The following is a 21,251-nucleotide window of genomic DNA, read 5'->3' as shown; positions in this document are numbered from 1 at the left end:
CTGGCAGCAAGCCCATATCAGGCACCTCAAGCCTCATAAACACTAGCAGAATTTACATACTGTCTATGACTTAGAACAGAGGGGTGAGGCATTGCAACGGGGGACATGCAGGTGGGGGGAGTTGGACAAATTTCATGGCACAACACAGGAAAAACCAGTGCCACTCCCTAAGTGCTGGCACTTGGTGACCACTCTAGGTAGGGGTGGTGTCTGCGGTCAAGGTCCCTACTCCATAGGGTGACCCCCGTCTCTGGGTTCAACATTCCCTTTGCTTAGAATTCTCACTGCTGGTGAGAGGTTCAGTGGGGCTTGCATGGGCACTAGGACAGCAATCTGATCAGAAAGGCAGTTTCAGTGCCCAATGCCAAGGCAGGCTCCCCTCCCTGATTTCCCAAATGGGTTGGTGGGCCACTCTTCTCTCCCCATCATCATGGTTTTATTTGCAAGTTCAGAAGAAACTGCTGCCCACCCCTCCATCCAGGGATAACCCTTACTTGGTCAAAAGCAGAGCCTTCCAGAGGGAAAAGGGGCAGCCAGGCATAGGGCCTTCTCCGGGAAGGCTGTGGATGGGGGGGGGCACCATTTAATCTTCCTGCACCTGCTCTCTGGCGATGTCCAGTCAGGTGAACCCTCCAGTGTGATGCCCTCACCCATGTGACATGGCCCTCCAAGTTCTGGCTCCCAGGTGGCATTTCAAGACCCTCGTTGGCATCCTGACCAGGAACCCATGGCCCCTCCCAGCATTCTGTCTCCATGGATGGAAGGGACTGGCAAAACACAATATTGTGCAGCATTACACAGACAGTGAAGAGCTTGACCACAGGTTCAGGCTGCATGGCCCGAAAGCTACCTGTGTGGTGGAGGCAATAGAACTGCATCTTCAGCTGGCCAAATGTGCACTCAATGTGGGTTAATGTAACTCAATGTGGGTTAAATTGTAGATGGATAGATCCTCCAGGTCTTCTTGATGTTACAGGCTCAGCAGGTGAGGGCAGGAGGGGGCAGCCAGGGTTACTTGTGGAGAGGTGATGGTTAGGCAGGGGGGAATGGGAATCTCTACCACCCCTCTCCCCACCTCCTGGCACTCACCCAGTAGCCACCCCTTGCTGACTGATCACTGCTGGAGCAGTCACTTGAGGTCAGGTGCAACAAATGGCTAAGCATCATGGGCACTCCCAGGGTACTTGACAAGGAGATCCACAAAGAGGCAGTGTCCAGGCTGTAGGCAGCCTGGACACTGATGCTGTAATAGTGATGGTGGTTCTGGTAGATTCAGGCCTCCTCATATGGTGCTGTCAGAGTGATGTGCATGCAGCCCATGGTGCCCCAATGTTGAGGAAGCCCATGATGAACTGGAACCTGTCCCTCATCCATGCCAGCTGCTACTCCTCGGTGGGGAACTGCACATGGGTATGGATGTTGGCCAGTATGGCATCTAAGAACCAGTGGAGGCACTGACAGACAGAAGACTGGGAGACCTTGAGGATCTCACCCATAACACCATGGAATATGTCAGTGGCAAGGTACTGGAAGGGTAGGAAGACCCTCTGCTTTCCATTATTCCTTAGGAGCAATCATGCTTTCTGTTATTCCCTATGGGCAAGAATGGTTTCCATTTTTCCTTTTGTACAATTGTGCCTTCCATTATTCTTTAAGTACAATTGTGTTTTCCATTATTCCCTATGAGCAAGCATGAGTTCAATTATTCTGTACGGGTAAGCTGCTTTCCTTTATTCTTTACAGGCAAGCGTGAGTTTCATTATTTCCTATGAACAAGGGTGGGTTCCATTATTCTCCATGGACAATTGTGCTTTCAGTGGGCAAGTATGGTTTTTTGTGGGCAAGCATGATTTCCATTATTTTCTGTTGGCAACTGTGCCTTCCATTTTCTATGGACAAGCATGTCTTCCACTATTTACTGTCAGCAAGCATGGGTTCAATTATTCTCTGTGGGCAAGCATGGGTTTTGTTATTACCTATGGGTGTTTTCCACTATTCCCTATGGACAATTGTGATTTCCATTATTTCCTATGGGCAAGCATGACTTCCATTATTCTCTAAGGGCAATCATCCTTTCTATTGGCATGCATGCCTTCAATTATTTGCATCATTCTGTATGCTCAATTATGCTTTCCATAATTTTCTATGGGCAAGCAGGCTTTCCATCATTCTGTATGGGCAATCATACTTTGCATTATTCCCTATAGACAATTATACTTTCATAGAATCATAGAGTTGGAAGAGACCCCAAGTGCCATCAAGTCCAATCTCCTGCAATGCAGGAATACATAATCAAGGCACTCCTGACAGATGGCCATTCAGCCACTCTTTAAAACCTTGAAAGAAGGAGACTCCACCACACCCCAATGTAGTGTATTCCACTGTTGAACAGCCCTTACTGTTAGGAAGTTTAGGTGGAATCTCTTTCCCTTCACCTTGAATCTAACTCCTGGTCCTTGTCTCTGGAGCAGCAGAAAACAAGCTTGCTCCCTCACCAACATGACATCCCGTCAAATATCTAAACATGGCTATCATGTCACCTCTTAACCAGAGGTGAGATCCAGCAGGTTCTTACAGGTTCCCGAGAATAGGTTACAAATTATTTGTGTGTGCTGAGAGGGGGATACTAATTGGTGATTTTGCCACGTGATTTTTGCCTTAGTTACACCCCTCCTCTCAGCAGTAATGCGCAGAACTTGAAGCAGTCTAGCAGGAGGTGCACCGGCGTGCAGGGGCATACCTAGGCAAACTGGTGCCCGGGGACAAAACCTAAGTTTGGCGCCCCCCCCCGGCCCGGCGTATGGGCGGCCACCCTCCCCCACCATGACCAAACAATGATTTTTTTGTACCAGCTCACAAAACACCTCCCGCTCCCATCAAAACATACATGGCTCTCTCCCCACCAACTCTTTTCCTAATTTCCTAATCACAACAACCCTATGAGGTAGGTTGCTAGCCTGAGAAACAACTCCAAGCCAGTGCAAGTGGGTATTAAGCATGTAAATCTCTCACAAATCACCCCCAGCAAAACATTTACCAAACAAATGTCAGCATCATCTCTCACAAAACACCTCCAGTGGAATCCACCACCAAACAGTATCACTTTCAATGGTGTTTAAACTAGGGAGCTCAGATTCTTCTTTTAAATCTACCTTAAAGGGAAAATCTGGGGTCCCCGGTTAAAACAAAATTGAAAGTGATGCTGTTTGGGGGTGGATTCTCCCCCACCTTGAAACAGCTTCACTTTTGAGGGTTGGAGATTCAGATGAAACAAATAGCAGATTCGGCTGGAATCTGGGCAAATTTGGACAAAAATTGTCCAATTATGTCCTGCCCAAATATGAACAAATGCGAATGCAAGGTATTTGGGCTTTTGGGGGGTATTTTTGGTGTTTTTTCGACTTGCAGGGAGCGCATTTTTAAAGCATCATCCAGAGACTGCCCTGATAATACCACCCGAGTTTGGCGATGTTTGGTTCAGGGGCAGCAAAGTTATGGACCCCCAAAGGGGGTGCCCCATCCCCATTATTTTCAATGGGAGCTAACCTGAGATGGGGGCTACCCATTTGAGGGACCATAACTTTGGTCCTTCTGAACCTAACTTTACCAAACTTGGGTGGCATCAAAAGAATAGTTAACAGATGATACCCTGAAAATTTGGTGTCACTAGCTTTAAAATTTGCCCAAGATTCTTTGTTTTGCAGTGACTTTGCTCCTTTGTAGCTAATGAGGAATTTCTGAGGCAGGCTGCACATTTTTGAAGATAGAGGCACCAGACTTTCAAGGTGGCTCCAGGAAGCCCTCCTGGTAATAGCATCCAGGCTTAGAGACCTTTGCTTCTGAGGATCCAATTTTATGGGCCCCCAAAAGGCTTATTTTGTTTCCCTGCTCCTGCACATGAAGCCTGCTGGCTGAGTTCTCTCAGAACTTCTCAGCACCCCCACCCACCCCCAAAAGCAAAGCTCACCAAGCTTGGATGCTTTTACTCAAGGCCTCTTGGAGCCACCTTGAAAGTCTGGTGCCTCTATCTTAAAAAATGTGTGGTCACTGCTTACACACTCAGAAATTCCCCAGAATCTGCCAGGCTTTTCAGCAAGTTCTTGGTGGGAAAAATTATTTTTCCCACCATAGACTTCAATGGGGCTTTCTGTTATGCCCAGTACTGTGGTAGTGGTCTTTCTCTGGGTGGGGGCACTTATTTCCTGCAGGGCTGCTGGTGTGAGTCTCCTGAAAGGAACCAGCCAACTTTGCTAAAGTTTGCCTGTGATGACCGAATGCTGTGGGCATCAGATTCACCTTCAGCTCAGTGCCCACAGCATTTTCCTCTTCCACACACATTTTAGCAAATTTGGCTGGTTCCTTTAGGGAGACTCACACCAGCAGCTACAGGAAATGCCCCCACCCAGAGCAAGATTCCTACCACAGTGCCTCCTGTTGAAACCTGGGCATAACAGAAAGCCCCATTGAAGTCTATGGTGGGAAAAGTAATTTTTCCCACCACAGAACTTGCTGAAGAGCCTGGCAGATTCTGGGGAATGTCTGAGTGTGTAAGTGCTGGCTGCACATTTTTGAAGCTAGAGGCACCAGACTTTCAAGGTGGCTCCAAGAGGCCTTGTGTAATAGCATCCAAGCTTGGTGAACTTTGCTTCTGGAGTGGGGAGGGGGAGTTGAGAGAGTTCTGAGAGAACTCAGCCCACAGGCTTTCATGTGCAGGAGCAGGGAAACAAAATAAGCCTTTTGAGGGCCCATAAAATTGAACCCCCAGAAGCAAAGGTCTCCAAATCTGGATGCTATTACCAGGAGGCCCTCCTGGAGCCACCCTGAAAGTCTAGTGCCTCTATCTTCAAAAATGTGCAGCCTGCCTACACACTCAGAAATTCCCCATTGGTTACAATGGGGCAAAGTCACTGCAAAACGAAGAATCTTGGGCAAATTTCTTGGGGTGCCTGGAAGGGGTGTATTTTTAAAGCTAGTGATACCAAAATTTCAGGGTATCATCTGTTAACTATTCTTATGATGCCACCCATGTTTGGTGGAGTTATGTTCAGGGGGACCAAAGTTATGGTCCCTCAAATGGGCAGCCCTCATCTCAGGTTAGCTCCCATTGAAAACAATGGGGATCGGGGCCCCCCTCTGGGGGTCCATAACTTTGCTGCCTCTGAACCAAACATCACCAAATTTGGGTAGTATCATCAGGACAGTCTCTGGGTGGTGTCCTGAAATTTTGGTGCCGCTAGCTTTAAAAATGCGCCCCCTGCACGCTGGAACGTGAAAAAACACTTAAAAAATGTAAAAACACACAAACGACCCTGAAATGTTGGGGCCCCCCACGTGACCAAATGGGGGGCGCCCAGGGACATAGGGTACCCCCTGTCCCTAGGCAGGAACGCCACTGCCGGCGTGCATGGCAGCCTGCGCCTGCGTGCATTCGTTTCCCACCCAAGGACTGGCGCAGCGGCTGCGTCCTTGTCACAGCCCCGCCCAGGAATTCCCCACCCTCAGAATGCCCCGCATCAAGTAAAACCTTCCTGTGGAAGGAACAACTTGTGAAGTGTGTCTTATTCTAAGAAGGTGGGAGACTGCTGAGTGTATGCAGTTGGACTACTAGACCTCCTTGTCTACTATGGGTAGCTATGCTCTACTCTGCTGATACAAACATGCCTTCAATTATTCTCTGTGGGCAATTGTGCTTTCTGTTATTCCCTGTGGGCAAGTGTGGATTCCATTATTCCCTATGGGCAATCATGCTTCCCTTTATTTCCTATGACCAATTGTGCCTTCTAATATTCTCTATGGGCAATTGTGCCTTCCATTATTTCCTATAGGAAAGTGTGCTTTCCGTTGTTCCCTATCTGCAGTCATGCTTTCCATTATATCCTATGGGCAATTGTGCCTTCTATTATTCTCATTAGGTAATTGTGTTTTCTATTGTTTCCTATGAAGAATCATGCATTTTGTATGGGCGTGTATTGTATTGTATCATGTATTGTCAATCATGTATTGTCAATGGGCAATCATTTCTTAGTGAGTATATTTCCAGCTCTGCCTTCCACTAAGGTAAATCAAGAGGAAACTGGGGGCGGGGGAGAATCAACTGCTTTCCCACCAATATCATCTCAGAACCATTCCAAACACCTGCTTTCTAGAGATTCCCAAACAAAGTACTTTGAGTCTCTTGCTTGGTACATAACTGGGGAACAAATCCTTCTCCAGGCTTTGCCATTTTGTAGGAACCTGCACTATCTATGGTAACTCTGGCAGGGACTTGTAAGAGAGTCTTCTTTGATGCCACTGCCAAGTTGTAGAACAAGGCGAGATTAATACCATCTTCTCAGGCCTTCTAGAACATTCTGAGGACATTTTTGCACTAGAAGGTCTTGGAACTGCTGGATGCTTTATTGTTTCTGTAGTGACTTGGCTGTAGTTTTATGGCATTTTAAAAAGATTGATAGTCATGGATTGTATTTGTTATGAATTATTAGTTGCTTTAGGTTCAGGAAAACAGGGTTCAGATAACGATATGGTGCTTTCTGTTCCATCCTCTGGTGAATGCTAGATGTTAACGTTCAGAAAAATCCAGCTCACAAAATAAGCTTATCTTCAAATAATTTATTTTGAAACAATCATACTGTAGAACACATCATGATATAAAAACCCTGCAACAATCAATTATTTTAATATATTAATAAATAAAAGTATACAATAGAGAGAAAACACATCTGAAGCAACCATGGCTAGCCAGTTAATGCAACAAAGAAAATATTCCATGTTGTTACTTCAAAACAAAAATATTATGAGACCACTGGGGACAGGTATATGGAACATAGTACAGAAGAAGGTGTGAATCACTAGATTGGCACATTACCATTATTATTACTAAAAATATGGCATTTAAATAGTTTTTACAACTAAATACTAAATACTGTACAAAAATATTTTTTATAAAAAAGGACACACAGTCAAAATCTAGCTACAAACATTCATATAAGGAAAAGCTGACTAGAAGAGAAGCCCTGGAGAAAAGAATAGGTTTAAATATTTCTGAAGTACAAGAAGCAATAAGTCCTAAGTCTAAAGAACAATGAACTTGGCCGCAAGGGGATCATGGAGACAGATTTGCAAAGTTTCAAAGAAATGGTTTGATAAAATCAGATTCCAAGGGTTGCCTCAATTGTTACTTTAGGATCAAGATGGATTGTGAAGCTCCATTCGTGATGGAGAAACGGTGGAAGAGTTCTAGAAGAGTCAGGTGATTACCAACTTTATAGCTGTTCTTGTAGGAAATGGCATGAAGTTTAGAAGTGCAGCTTACAGAAGCATTTGTTCCTTTAGTCCACCAATATTTAGTGTTCCTGCTCTGAAAGTTCCAGGCATGGGTGATCTAGAAGACTGGGTTCTGGACAATGCGGGATATCGAAACATGCGTAAACATATATATTTGAAGAATGCCCTGAAGAGATGCAACTGGATATGTGGCCCTTGAGACATTTCAAAATGCTTATTTACAGCTCTGAATCTTTATGATAGAAGTAAGCTCAGAGAAACAGAAAGACCTTTTCACATTCAAAACTGTAAAAGCTAAAAGAGGAGGTATAGAATCCACCAAAGATAGGATTTTAAGGACTTGAAAACTGGGGTTCTTCTTTGGAAACACAAAACAGAACTCCAATTTCATGCCAAAATCAGATTCCTTAAGAGAAGGGGATTAGAAATTGGAGGTAAATTCAAGCCATCTTCAATATCTGTAAGAGGTTCTACTGGGGCCTCCCACATTCATGATGTTTTTGGGTTAAATGCTTGTCTCCAGAGCATTATAGGCTTGTGTTCTTGAAGCCACAGACATAGCTCAGAACAGAGGGGAAGCCCTCATCTTGTAGTCTTTGACCACAATGAATAGTGAAGTTCTCTTTATGCAATTCCCTAGGAATGGGGCTTGTTGAGCAAGGTACCAGCAACAAAATCATGGGGCTTGCTCAAGAGACTGACCCAGCAGACTGTGCCCTTGATCCCTATCTCCTTTATCAGCCATCTCATTCCAAGTCAGAGAATCTTTGCAACAAAATATCAGCAGCAGTTAGCTTTAGGAAACAAAGATATGGAACTTGCAGTATTGTAATTGGTCCAATACATTTTTGTCTTCATATACTTGGAAGTATATAAAAAAGTGTTCCATCTACAAGGTAGGAAAACATTTACGTTGGTCAAGTTAAACACTTGAAAAAAGGACCCTGTGACCTACATTTTGACTACAATATTAACAGAACTACATTCCTACTACAGTGTTAACAAAATGTAGTGTTTCTTTAAATTGAAATGATATTTCTGTGCATAAAGTGCTGCATTAAGAGATTCTGGCATCTACTGCGCTACTCTAGATTGTCAATCACACTCAGTTCAGCAACTGTTTTAGGCCTCAGTTGCATAATAGCAGCTAGAACTTGCACATCTCACCACACAAGTTCCCAATTGGCACGTTCTGCAAAAAGTGCAAGAGGAAGAAGTGAACTTGCTTGCCCTTTCCTGTTTGCAGTCTGCAAAAGTGTCAGCTCAGGGACAGCCTGGCAACGTAACCTCAGATGCCCAGGAGCAAAAGGGCAGTACCCACCTAGCTCCAGTCTCACCCAGAAAAGGAGAAGCTGTGTCTGGCCTGCTGAGTAGGCAGGCAGCTTTGATCTCTCTCCTGGGGACTGGGCTAGGCCTTTTCCCCTCCCAGTCTACCCTTGCTTAAGCTGTCCAGGGACTGGTAAAGTGAATAAAATGGATTGTGGTACAGTGTTACACAGTTATTGTACTATTATTCTGCAGCAGTCTTTTGCAGTCTCCATGCAATGATGGTGCACGTTAGACGTCTCACTGAACTAGGCAAATATACTACCTACAGCAGGTGGGGCAGAATGTTGCCAGTGTTTTTTTTTAAAAATAAAAGTTTCCACCATCTGATGGCTTGCCAAATCTTTGCTTTTCTCCCAAGTTATTTTTTGAACAAAAATATTTAGAGCTATATAATCTCAAAACCTGGTATACAGCTCTAAAATAATTTTTAAAAGGGTAGCTGCAATCATCCATGATCCAGCTGGGCTTGCCAAGCCAACTTTCTACAGGGAAAAAGAACTACAGGGACATGTTCACTGAAAAGCATTCAGATTTGACAAGGTGACCACCATTCCCTTTCAATAGGTTTTGTACAGGAAAAGGTTTCAGTGGGTTGGATATCCAAACAATGAATTTTTTAAAAAATAGGGGAAAGGGAACCGCCATAAGTCAGAATATAGATATGTCCCTTTTAAAGCACAACATAATTGTAGTGCCACCTGAAAGGTAGTGGTCATTTCTGCACAGCAGAAATAAAAGGTTTTGAGGATGATTTTAAAAACATTTTGGAGAAGAGGTTTGCACAGCTCTCTCCCCCAAAGTGTTTTCAGAACGTTTTATTTCTCTCAACCCGGGTTTTTCAAAAATCACTGAACAAGTAATCTTTCCTCCCAACCCAGGTTGAAGACGTTTCCTGCCTGTTGAGTGAACAAAAGCAAGCAGGAAACACTTTATTTCTCCCCCCCCCCCCCAAAGTCTTACTCTCATTTTCTCCCCCCATTTTGAATGCTGCAGCAGATTGTCTGTGAAGGTTTCCCATGGAGGTTTCCTCTGGTTGCTGCTCTTTTGTACATGATTTCCATGTAAAAAGGAGTTGAATAAAGTTTGTTTTACCTAGTGATCCCACATACGTGTCGTTTTTCCTTTTCGTTTTGAGAGTCATGTCTGTGAAGCTATGACATCATAATTAGAGAAGCTGCAATATGTGCATATGTGTGTCATCATAGCTTCACAGGCACACCCCTCAAAACAAAGCAGGAAAAATGACACGTGCCAAACAAACTTTATTAATCTACTTTTTATATGAAAATTGTGTGCAGGTGAGCTCCATGGAAAACCTTCACCAAAAAGTGGAGGCAGGAGAATCTGCAGTAGCACACAAAATGGCAAATGCAACTCTGAAACTGACCAGAGCTCTGTTGACCAGCAGGTGGGAAAAAAAGAACCGTTTTGTCTGGCAACACTTCTGATCTCTGTGCTGTGGGAACATAAAATTCCAAAACGGATCTTTTTAAAAAATCTGCAGGAAGTTCTATTACTGCTGTGCAGAAAGCACCTGTGAGAGTCAAATATTTCACAATTTTGTACCAATCAGAATATACAAATCTTGATCAAATAAGCATTAAGCACTTATACTTCTGATTGAGTCCAAGGGGATAGTTTAGTAGTTTAGTTCTTCTAAGTGTGTTATTTTGATGGAATCATGCCTATTCTTTTTAATTAATTTGATATGGGGTAATTCCCCAAATAACACTGACAGACCACTTTCACGAGTATTGATTTCTTAACAGGGATTGGGTTGAGAAGTGCCAAGTTAGCACCCACATTGCTAAGTTTCTTGTCAAGTTTAAGAAAAATATATCATTTTATCAAGTTTTCAAGTAGCAGTTCTGATGCCTTGATCCATTTTGGAATACATCTTTCTGGTACAGAAAGTATTGTTTAAGACACAAGGGATCCTGTCTTGCAAATCCTAAAGCAAAACTCCCTTTCAGTCTGACATCCTGGCTTAGACTTCAAGGCATTATATATATATATATACATTTATATATATTTATATGTATATCTCCATAGCATCTTAAATATAAATAGAATAATTTAGATAATTATATAAATAAATAAATAAAACAACCAGATGTTCTCTATAGCTCAGCATACTGCTCTTTCAATAATACCGCAGGGTTGATATCTTCTATTCCAGCACTGGAAGTGCTGAAGTTAGTTGTTGCTGCAGTTTCTGAATTGATGACATGAAAGGCGGTGAAAGGGCAGCCCTTCACATTGTTGCAGACAAGATTTTGGAGGGATGCTGTGTTAACTATGTCAAAGCCGACTTTGCCCCCAAAAGTGCTTGGCTTCCAGTATTCAGGTGAGCAGATGACATTACCCATGAGGCCTTTCAAAGAAAATGGTGCCCCGATTTCTATCATGGTCTCACCAAAGATGGCCCCTGGACGAGGTTTTTCAACAAGAAGTGCTGGATAAAGCTCCATTGAGTCGATATCTCCATAAAGTTCTTCAAGTTCTGCAGCCATTTCTTTCTCTCCTGCAGTAAACAATAGGTGAACTGTAAGAACCCAGAATCTCCAAGAAACTGGAATCTCCAAGAGATGCCTAGATCGTTTGCTACCATTGCCCTCAAATACATTCTTGGTGAAACCATTATATGCTGTGATCACGAGCTGCCCTATGCAGAATTAGAGCACTGGATCACCTAACGTACTGCAGTGTATTATGACTGAGGTCAAACCAGGGAATTTATGCCATGTGTTTTATTAATGCCATTTAACCATGGCTTCTTATTGAGAACCAGAGTGGTGAAGTGGCTAAGAGTGTCAGACTAGGATCTGGGAGGCTCACACACAACTCCCCACTCTGCCATGAAAACTTCTGAGGTGACCTTGGGCCTGTCACACACTCAGCCTGACCTACCTCACAGTGATATGGATAAAATGGAGAAGGAAAGAACAATGGAAGCTAGTTTAGGTCCCCATTGTGGAGAAAAGTATCTGTATAAGAGTCTTACCTGTGAGTTCTTCGAATGACTTAAAAGGTTTCAACAGAAAGTGTTTCCGGTATGCATTCAAGGACTGGTATCTCATCTGCCTGCTTTGATCAATGGAGGCTTTAGCTACTTTCTGTACAGCAGCAGGAACGTTCCTACCTCCAGCCACCTGTTTACAAAGGATAACAAATGGAGTAGCATGAAAAACAAAACGGAATGTCTTTCAGCTTGTGTTCACACATCTCATTTAATATAGCCATTGCTGCATTGGTCCCAAAGAAACCATAGTTTCATTAAACAAATTATGACTATGTTAATGTGCAAACATGGTCCATTAACTATGGGACGTGGAACGATCTTAACTAAGGTTTTGCATGACATACACAGATATCCTAGCTTAATCCTGTTTTACTTCCTGGTGCTACGCTCAATAGAATTCAGGCTGGAAGCAAGTAAAAGAATAACAGGGAAGAACAACAGGGAAGGCTGGTAAAAGAAAAACAGCAATGAAACCTGCATTTCTTGGGAGAAACCAGGATATGACTGACAGTCTGAGGTGAATCAAGGTTTCATGAAGCAGCTGTACTTAAAATAAAGCATGGTTCCACATTCTGAAATGACGATTTTTTCTTCTTATTTTACAACATTGCCAGATGTAGGAGTGACTTACATAAGGACAGTTGTGCAAGTCCCTTCAAGAAAAACAACATGATAGCCGGCTCAAGCAAGTCAAAATGTTGAGGGAGAGAACGCTTACCCTTCCAGCCCTTTGTTTGGAGAAAGAGGTCACCATCTTAGAAAGGCCATGCTCCAACATGATGGAGTTGTTATAGACAAACTGTTGGTAAGTGTATTCTTGGTCCTGGATTTGAAAAGTGTCAGGCAGAAGGGGGTGCCAGTGGTAAAGAGTGTTGAACTCAGCAGCTATTCTGTTTTGATACTGGAATCGTTGGTTGAAGAGCAGTTCTGGGTCAAACTTCAGCTTGAAGTGGTAGCCGCTTAAATGCTGCACATAGTCTTCAATCACTATCTTGATGGTCTCTCCTATTTTTGTTTTTAAAAAAGAGATCTCAGTTTTGCTTTCTAAACGACACGCAATGTTTAACTCTGCTATCTGCAGATCAAATTAGTGCACATAGGTGGGCTAAACCCATTACTAGAGGCATTTTAGGCATGCTGGATCATATCAAAAAAGTCATAAACAGCCAGTTTCTGCTGGGGCTGAGATACAATGCTCCTGCACATGGAGATTTCCACTTCATTTGTGTGTCTAGTCACCATGAAAAGACCTATTCTCCACAGTAGCAGTTTCTAGACATACATTATACTTCAGAATGAATGTAAAATTACCTGTCAAGATAAGCCTCGCAGTTTGGAAGAGCTGTTCATCCTCCCATTCAGGATGCTCTTTTTTAAGTATGTCACAGACCCGGTTGTGTTCCCGGAGCCATAATGTGGCATACATCATCAATCCTGGAACCAAACCGAAGACCTCCTGACCTACAGAAAATTGCAGGTGCTCAGGAATGTGTGGTGGATATATCATTTCTGCCTGGGTTTCTTTCACAGTAGGTGGGTACATCTCTCCATCGATCATCTATGGTTTTAAAAGAACCAGTTAGAGTCACTGGCTACAGCATATGCAAAACTTCTGCCATACAGAATCCTAGTTCAAACTTAAGTGCATTTAAATTTATGTTGGACTTTGACATTAATGTGCAAATGTGACCTAAATGTGTTTTCTGCTATTTAATCATAACACCTAATCACAAGCCACCTGGATCCTCTGTGTTAAAGGGGAAAGCTGCAAAACCAGGCCATCCAGAGACCAAGTAGGCAGAGTCAGATAAATAAGTTATACCTTAGGGTCATAGATATTGAGAAACCTATAAAGATTACTAAAATTTACTAAATTACCGTATATACTTGCATATAAGTTGAATTTTTCAGCACATTTTTTGTGCTGAAAAAGCTCCCCTCAACTTATACACGAGTGAGGTGTATTTTAAAAAATATTTTAGGGTTTTTATTTTGTCAGCCACCAGGGGGCGCAGTTTTTAGGCTAGCGCCCTGGTGGTGAAACTTTGGCACTCCAGATGTTATGGACTACAATTCCCATCAGCCCCTGCCAGCATGGGATGGCAGGGGCTGATGGGAATTGTAGTCCATAACATCTGGAGTGCCAAAGGTTCGCCACCACTGCCCGGGCACCAAAATTTCAGGGTATCATCAGTGACACTCCTGATGATACCACCCAGGTTTGGTGAAGTTTGGTTCAGGGGGGTCCAAAATTATGGACCCACAAAGGGGGTGCTCCCATCCCCCATTGTTTCCAATGGGAGCTCCATTTTGGGGGTCCATAACTTTGGACCCCTTGAACCAAACTTTACTAAACCTGGGTGGTATCATCAGGATAATCTCTTGCTGATACCAGCCAGGTTTGGTGATGTTTGGTTCAGGGGGGTCCAAAGTTATGGATCCCCAAAATGGGTGCTCCCGTCCCCCATTGTTTCCAATGGAAGCTAATAGTAGATGGGGCTTCCCTTTTGAGGGTCCATAACTTTGGACCCCCTGAACCAAACTTCACCAAACCTGGGTGGTATCATCAGGAGGGTCTCCTAAAGATACTCTGAAATGTTGGTACTGCTAACATAAACATTTCTCCCCTGACAGGCACCCTCAAATTTCCCTCAGATTCTCCCTTTAAATCACCCCCCCCCCTTTCTGAGTGGATTTAAAGGGAGAATCAGGACTTACAGAGCTAGTTTACTGTTTTTCTTTGAAATAAATATTCAAAAACATTTAACCTACTGATGCCTCAATTAATGTAATTTTATTGGTATCTATTTGTATTTAGGAGCAGCAGTGGTGTAGGAGGTTAAGAGCTCGTGCATCTAATCTGGAGGAACTGGGTTTGATTCCCAGCTCTGCCACCTGAGCTGTGGGGGCTTATCTGGGGAATTCAGATTAGCCTGTACACTCCCACACATGCCAGCTGGGTGACCTTGGGCTAGTCACAGCTTCTCGGAGCTCTCTCAGCCCCACCTACCTCACAGGGTGTTTGTTGTGAGGGGGGGAAAGGGCAAGGAGATTGTAAGCCCCTTTGAGTCTCCTGCAGGAGAGAAAGGGGGGATATAAATCCAAACTCTTCTTCTATTTTTATTTTTAAAATTTACCAGTAGCTGCTGCATTTTCCACCCTCGACTTATATGCTAGTCAATAAGTACCCCAGTTTTTTGTGGTAAAATTAGATGTCTTGACTTATATGCGGGTCGACTTATACACGAGTATATATGGTACCATTTTTGGTATAATGCCATGTGGCTTCCTAAATGATGTAGCTTCCGGCTTCATCATGTCTTAATTGGGCCCTAAAAGTTAAAGACTATCTACTTGGGAATTTCAGAAAGTGCAGGAGGAATACTTTAAAAACAACCAAAACCAAAAACAACCCAGCTTGATGAAGGCTGAGCAGGCTGCACAAAGGATGCAATACTGGAAGCAAATGAGGGTTAAGGGGGGAAAGGGTGGTGAGCAAGGAAAAATCAATCTGTTATGGATGCCATTCACTTACAGAATTCTGAAAAGAGGGATCTAGGGGGTGAGGTGGGATTTTCAAACTATGGCTCCCCGTGCAATTCCATGTTCACTTTCAAACTGTAGTTATTCAGTACCAATTGGGTGCCATGTGCGACACAGAAGCTAGATAGACTCTGCCCACAGAATTATGTTGGCAAAACAATTATGTTAGCAAGACAATTCTTCCCCTTCCCTCTCAAAACACCAACCTGATATTTCAGCTTTCCATCCTTGAGCAATCTCAGTTTTAGCTGTCTGTCCAAAGTCTCTCCATAGATGTGACTCAGGTCAACCTGTTCAAATACGAATAGGAATATGAGAATTAAATTACTATTTGATGAAACCCATCAAACCCATGAGATCAGGAGAAGCTTTTGAAAAACATGTTGAAGATCTCTTAATAAGTCACACCTGATTTATGGTGACCTTTGGTGGTATTTTTAAGACAAGAGAAGTTCAGAGATGGTTTGCCATGTCACATCCTGGTATTCCTTGGAGGACTTCCATCCAAAGACTTGCCAGTGTTGAGGCTGAGTGTGTGTGACTGGCCCAAGGACACCCAGAAAACTACCACGCGCAAGTGGGGATTTGAACTTGGGTTTACCAGAGCTCACTCGACACTTGAACCACTCTATGGTCCTTTCCGCACACGGGCGGAAACGAGCCTCCACCGGGATAATTTATAATTTATGCCGGTGGAGGCTTGGGGACCACTCCCCCTCCCTCCCAGCTGGACAGGCAGCTCCGCATGGAGCTGCCTCTCAGTCAGCCCCCTCCACTCACCGTCATGTCCAGCGTCGCCCTGGAGGGCTACAGGGACCCGCCCATGCTGCCCTCTGACCTCCAGGGGTCAGAGGGCAGTGTGGGCGGGTCCCTGCAGCCCTCTAGGGCGATGCTGGACATCACGGTGAGTGGAGGCGACAGGGGAAGTAGTGTCTTCCCAGCGGTGCGGTTCGCACCATGCCGATGGGAAGACACTGCTTTGCAAAAACCTTGCTTGTTTTGCGAGGTTAAAAGCGACGGCTTCACACTGCTTTCAGGTGGCCAGGACAGCACTGCGTTTTTGCCGTCCCAGGGCCGCTGTATATCGCCCGTGCGGAAAGGGCCTACGACACGAGCTCTCCTTAACATACTAGACATTACTCAAAGAAAATGGAGCAAATATAATGATTCTCCTTAATTCAGCACACAGAACAATAAAGTAAGGGGAAACCATGGAAAACAGGGGAAGTCTCCCCACCCCTGAAATCAGTGAGATGAACATACCCATATCTCCAAACTAAAACATTTGTGCCCAGCCAGAATGAAGCACCAAATCCTCATGTATTTTGAAAACAGTAGGATTAGCCTCTGCTTCAGCATTCCAGAGTATCCAGTCTCCATTCTGATCGCAACTGCATCATGTCACATTCTCAAGTACTTTTTTTTTTAAAGGCTACTCTATACTCTTTGCTGTTATAAAATGAGGAAGGCTGCCATCTCAGGAAAAAAACCCCACAACTCTCTTGTAGTTTTGAAATCAAAACTTTTTGAAGCCTTTATCTACTAGAGATGGGGGTGCAAGACAAAGCCAAGCCACTGGTGACATTCAAAAGCTGGCGCCCTTGTTGACAACCAATATGACAGTGGATTAAAGTCTCCTCCACCCACCCATGTGTCAAAATGCACTATTGGAACATAGTCCAGAAAAGGCCTTATTTGGAGATAATGGGGAAGATAAAGTGAGTAGAAAATAAGTGAAATCGCTATATTTACATATCCAGGGATGAAATTGCACCCTCAAAGGGTTATAGGCTCAGGTCCAAAATATTTGGTGTTTTCTGACAGACTTGCTTTCCAGTGTATCTTTCCCAATATTTATTTATTATTCTCCTCACCACAAAAGACCAATACAGTTTGTTCAGTTCTAGTCACAGTTCTTCAATCTTACCCCATGGCCAAGGGCTTTTGTGAAGGCCGGTCCTTTCTTGTGATCTGTCTTGAAATACTGATGCGTGAAATGCTGAGCAAAGAATGTGAACATAGTATTTGTGCCTTGAGGGTCAGGAATAAATTTTCTCCTCAACAGAAATTTGTCAACGATGATTTGTGAATCTGGAAGTTCCTTCTTGCCTGGAATTTAAAGTAATTAAATATATATATAGCAAATGTCTGGTTTTTTGACAAAGAAAGTATCACAAACTCTTTTCCCTGGTTTGAAGTATACTGCATCTTAACTGTCTATTTCAGAAACAAACCCACAACAGATAATGTTGTTTTACACTGAGAACTTCGGTCTTTGACTGGCAGCAGTTCTTCACAGTCTTTTATGTCATCTGCTTTTCTAAAATTTAAGATGCCAGGGAATGAACATGCAACCTTTTGAAGGCAAAGCAGATGCTCTATCACTTAGCTTCAGCTTCTCCCATTAAAATGCAGGTGAGATGTTTACTTTCTATTATTCCATGGTCAATCCACAATACACTTCTGATAATTCCACTTACTCTGTAATCCCAAGGGTAGATGAACCTTAATTTTCAACACTTAGATCTGAGTCCAGTAGCACATTAGTGACCATCAAGAGTTCAGGACAATAAGATCTCAAGTCAAAGCTCCTTCATCAGACACAGACTCTTTATACCTGAAACTTTTATTGGTCTTTAAGATACAACTGGACTTAGAGTAATCATGTTGCTTTACACTACAGAAGGTAATACATATTCTACTGTGGTGTAGTGTAAAGCAACATGATTACCCTCTGAAACTATCTTAATTTTCAAGGAACTGACTGGTGGAGAAGTATTGCCAACTGCAAATGGACCTGACTTTTCTGTATTGTCTAGGTAAATATTACTACATTTAAAGTGAATGAAAATATATCCTTTCTTCTTTCTACCCACAAACATGCACACACAATCGAACTTCACTTCTTACCTTTCACACCCATAGGTGTCGGACAGTCATGGGGTACTGGAGGGAGAGCTCTTGTGTAGTAGGAAAGATTCGAATATGCTTCCCAGCTTTTGTAGACATAATGGCTATTATAGGTTGGTGGGCTGTCAATTAAATGGGACCTTGCTAACAAGAAAAAGGGGAGAAAAAAGAATTTAAAATTAATGCTAAAGTTATTTAATGTAGCTACACAGTGAACAACCTTTTCTAGTATGGCTTGATACAGAGGTTGATTTCAAGAGGATGGCTTGTAGATTAACTGTATTCATACATTCCACACTGCCATCCCAAGGACTCTTATTAGAAGTAGGTAACATCAAATAACATGGAACTTACTCCCAAGGTGATCTAACACTAGACTTGGATCTTTATCATAAAACACAGAGAATATCAATGAGACAATAGTTGGAACAAAATCTTATTTTGCTTCTGTTTCTATTAGGGATTTGTCCTTCATAGGATCACTTAATACAGCCAATTTACCAGATAGTGTTTAGAGATATTAACCTTCTACCTCAATATAAACTACTATAACTGACACACAGAGCTCTTCAAGGCACTTGGATATATCTCTGCCTTCAAACCAAATAGCAGTACTAGTAGTGGAGACTTACACATCAGCACGTATCTCATGATGGTGTCCTGAAGAAATGAGATGCTGTTGATTATATCCCAGACCCCTTTGAAGTGTGTGAGGATGTAATGAACAGTTGTTGGAGTGGGTTTCAGCATCACTCTCAGCCAAGTCCAAAATTCCGCTGAATGAAATTAAAGTACATTGAAGAGTTAGATGGGACATGTGCAAAAAGTGAGAAAGAAGCATTTATGAACCTGATAATACATTTCTTGAGATTTCACACAACACATACGTTGAGTACAGTTTTCCCCGTAGTATCCCGTCCGCGTACAGTCACATTCATATTGGTCAAATCCTGTTGTCATGCACACTCCTCTGTTCTGGCATGGATTTGAACAGCAAGGATTAGCTGAAAAATAAATTGAGATAACCGAGTTATAAAAAATGATGTCTGGATATGGGTAGGGCATTCAACTGACTAGTGTAAAAAAAATTCCTGTATTGTTGAAGACTCTCATAGCCAGAACCAACTGGCTGTGTGGATGTGGTCTGGTAATTTTTGCTTCTAACATGGACAAAATGTTAGGAGTGAAAACTACCAGACCATGGCCACACAGCCCAGAAAACACCACAATATCCAAACTTCCAGTAGGTTAATTGCCTTGCTATACAGAGAACCTGTGTAGTACAGGGATTATGGAAACCCAAGTTCACATCTTCATTTGCCGTGCAATTTACTGGGTGTGACCATAGGCTAGTCTCTCTCTCTCTCTCTGCCTAATTTGCTTCATGGGGTTGACGGGACCAGGTATACCGCCCTCAACTCCTTGGAGGAAGGGCAGGGTCAAAAAAGACAGTGAGATAGATATAATCACGTTAAATCCATCTTTTCTCTGCTGTTCTACACCCATGTATTTGAAACTAATTCCCACCAATTTAAGTGAAACTTTGATTGTGCTCTTCAGGTCACAGTGCCCTGTTAGGGAGCACATTTGAGATTCATTGTATGGGCTGAAATATTATCGCATGTGTGAATGAATGTAATGTGGCTCTCCTGAAATGCAATACAGCTTTCAAGCAGTTTGTTATCATAGAGCTGGAAGGGGCCATAAGGGTCATCTAGTTCAACCCCCTGCAGGTTCAGCCTAAAGCATCCCTGACAATTGTTTGTCCAGCTTGGACAACCAGTGAGAGAAGCTCACCCCCTCCCTAGGTACTGATTCCACTCCCAAACTACTCTTATTGTGAAGAAAAAAAATCCTAACATCCAGCCAGTACCTTTCCGCCCACAATCTAAGCTATCAGTTATGCACCTTTATGCTAACTAGGCAGAACCCATAAAAAGCAAGAATTCAACATTTAACCTTGAGCATGTAACTTTCTGAGCCTAGACATTTTTCAACGAATTTGGCATATGCACCTTATGTTTCAAATATAAGACAATTTAAAAATTGCATCCCAACATTACAGTTAATAGACAAGGAATTTAATAGAAAAGGAATTTTAAAAAGCAACCATCACTTGAAGTGGAGTGACACAACTTTCTCCATTTAAACCAGTTCCTATGTATCAACAGCATCTACATGTGTACAAACCACATCTAGCAGTTCTATCATAAACAGAGTTACACCCTTAGTGGGCTTAGAAGTGTGCAGCCTGGAACCACAGTGCAGGTGTGGCACCTGATCTGAACTGATACCCTTTCTTGACTTGATAACATTTCTTATGGCCATTGAGTCTAAACCTCCAGACCAGAGTTCTCCAGCCCTCTTAAGCCCCTGAGGTTTAGTCTTGATGGGAGTCCCCCATTCCTGCCTTGCTTCATTACCCACCCCCAAATCAAATGCAGATCTGAAATCCCCCAAACTCTGACAAGAAAGCAATACTGTTGAGTCCTAAAGGAGAATTTCCCCCAAGTCCTTTGGCATTTCATCCCAGTTATAATTTCCAACTCAGTGCATCCCTTAATTTTTAGGCTCTCTTATCTACAAATGAGAACAATTTTTTTGCATGGAGAAAAAAAACCCCAAGGATCATTGCGGAGAAGGCAGCAGACACACTCAGAAAAGTGTCCCTAATGAAGTCAAGTTGATAAATGCGGAGGACTATAGACGAAAGCAAAAGGAGAGGGGGGGACGAGAGGGGGGTAGCAGTGCAACTCACCTGCTTGACTGACAGCCAAGAGAGCCAAGAGGACGACGCAGGGCACCTTCATTTTCTCCACGCGGGCCAAAAGTCGCAGGATCTGCTTGGTGGGTAATCGCCTGTTGCTTTAAAACCGAAGCGCAGTGCTAAATTGCTCGGGAGAAGCGCCAACAGCAGTCTCCGGCGTCTCGCTGTCAACCTGACTCTGGAGTCCGAGCCAGGCGAGCGCCGCCTTTTAAGCCCTGGTCCGGGTGACTCACCTCTACCCCGGCCCCGCGGAAGTGCCCAGATCCGCCTTCCACCAACGTAAATCTAGAGGAAACGGGGGATGGGGAGAGAGATCAACTGCTTTCCCGCCAATATTGTTTCACGATCTTTCCGAATTAGGTGGCTTTCAGAGATTCCTTACTGAATCTCTTTTCT

General features: G+C 43.3%; 1 protein-coding gene across 1 annotated transcript; it reads right to left on the bottom strand.

Annotated features, from left to right (window-relative positions):
* Positions 1 to 9,832: 9,832 nt before the first annotated feature.
* Positions 9,833 to 21,046, bottom strand: PTGS2 (prostaglandin-endoperoxide synthase 2). Its single transcript, XM_048482519.1, has 10 exons — positions 20,847 to 21,046; positions 18,976 to 19,092; positions 18,721 to 18,864; positions 18,089 to 18,232; positions 17,106 to 17,287; positions 15,385 to 15,468; positions 12,947 to 13,193; positions 12,354 to 12,640; positions 11,618 to 11,765; positions 9,833 to 11,137 (listed from the first exon to the last, which is right to left on the bottom strand). The coding sequence occupies exons 1-10, from the start codon at positions 20,896 to 20,898 to the stop codon at positions 10,734 to 10,736; spliced, it is 1,809 nt and encodes a 602-aa protein (XP_048338476.1). The 5' UTR covers positions 20,899 to 21,046; the 3' UTR covers positions 9,833 to 10,733.
* Between the last annotated feature and the right edge of the window lie 205 nt (positions 21,047 to 21,251).

This window comes from Sphaerodactylus townsendi, unplaced genomic scaffold, assembly GCF_021028975.2.
Source record: "Sphaerodactylus townsendi isolate TG3544 unplaced genomic scaffold, MPM_Stown_v2.3 scaffold_18, whole genome shotgun sequence".
NCBI classification, from domain to species: Eukaryota; Metazoa; Chordata; class Lepidosauria; order Squamata; family Sphaerodactylidae; genus Sphaerodactylus; species Sphaerodactylus townsendi.
Note: the sequence above shows the minus strand (reverse complement) of the source record. Positions and strands in the feature narration are given on the sequence as shown.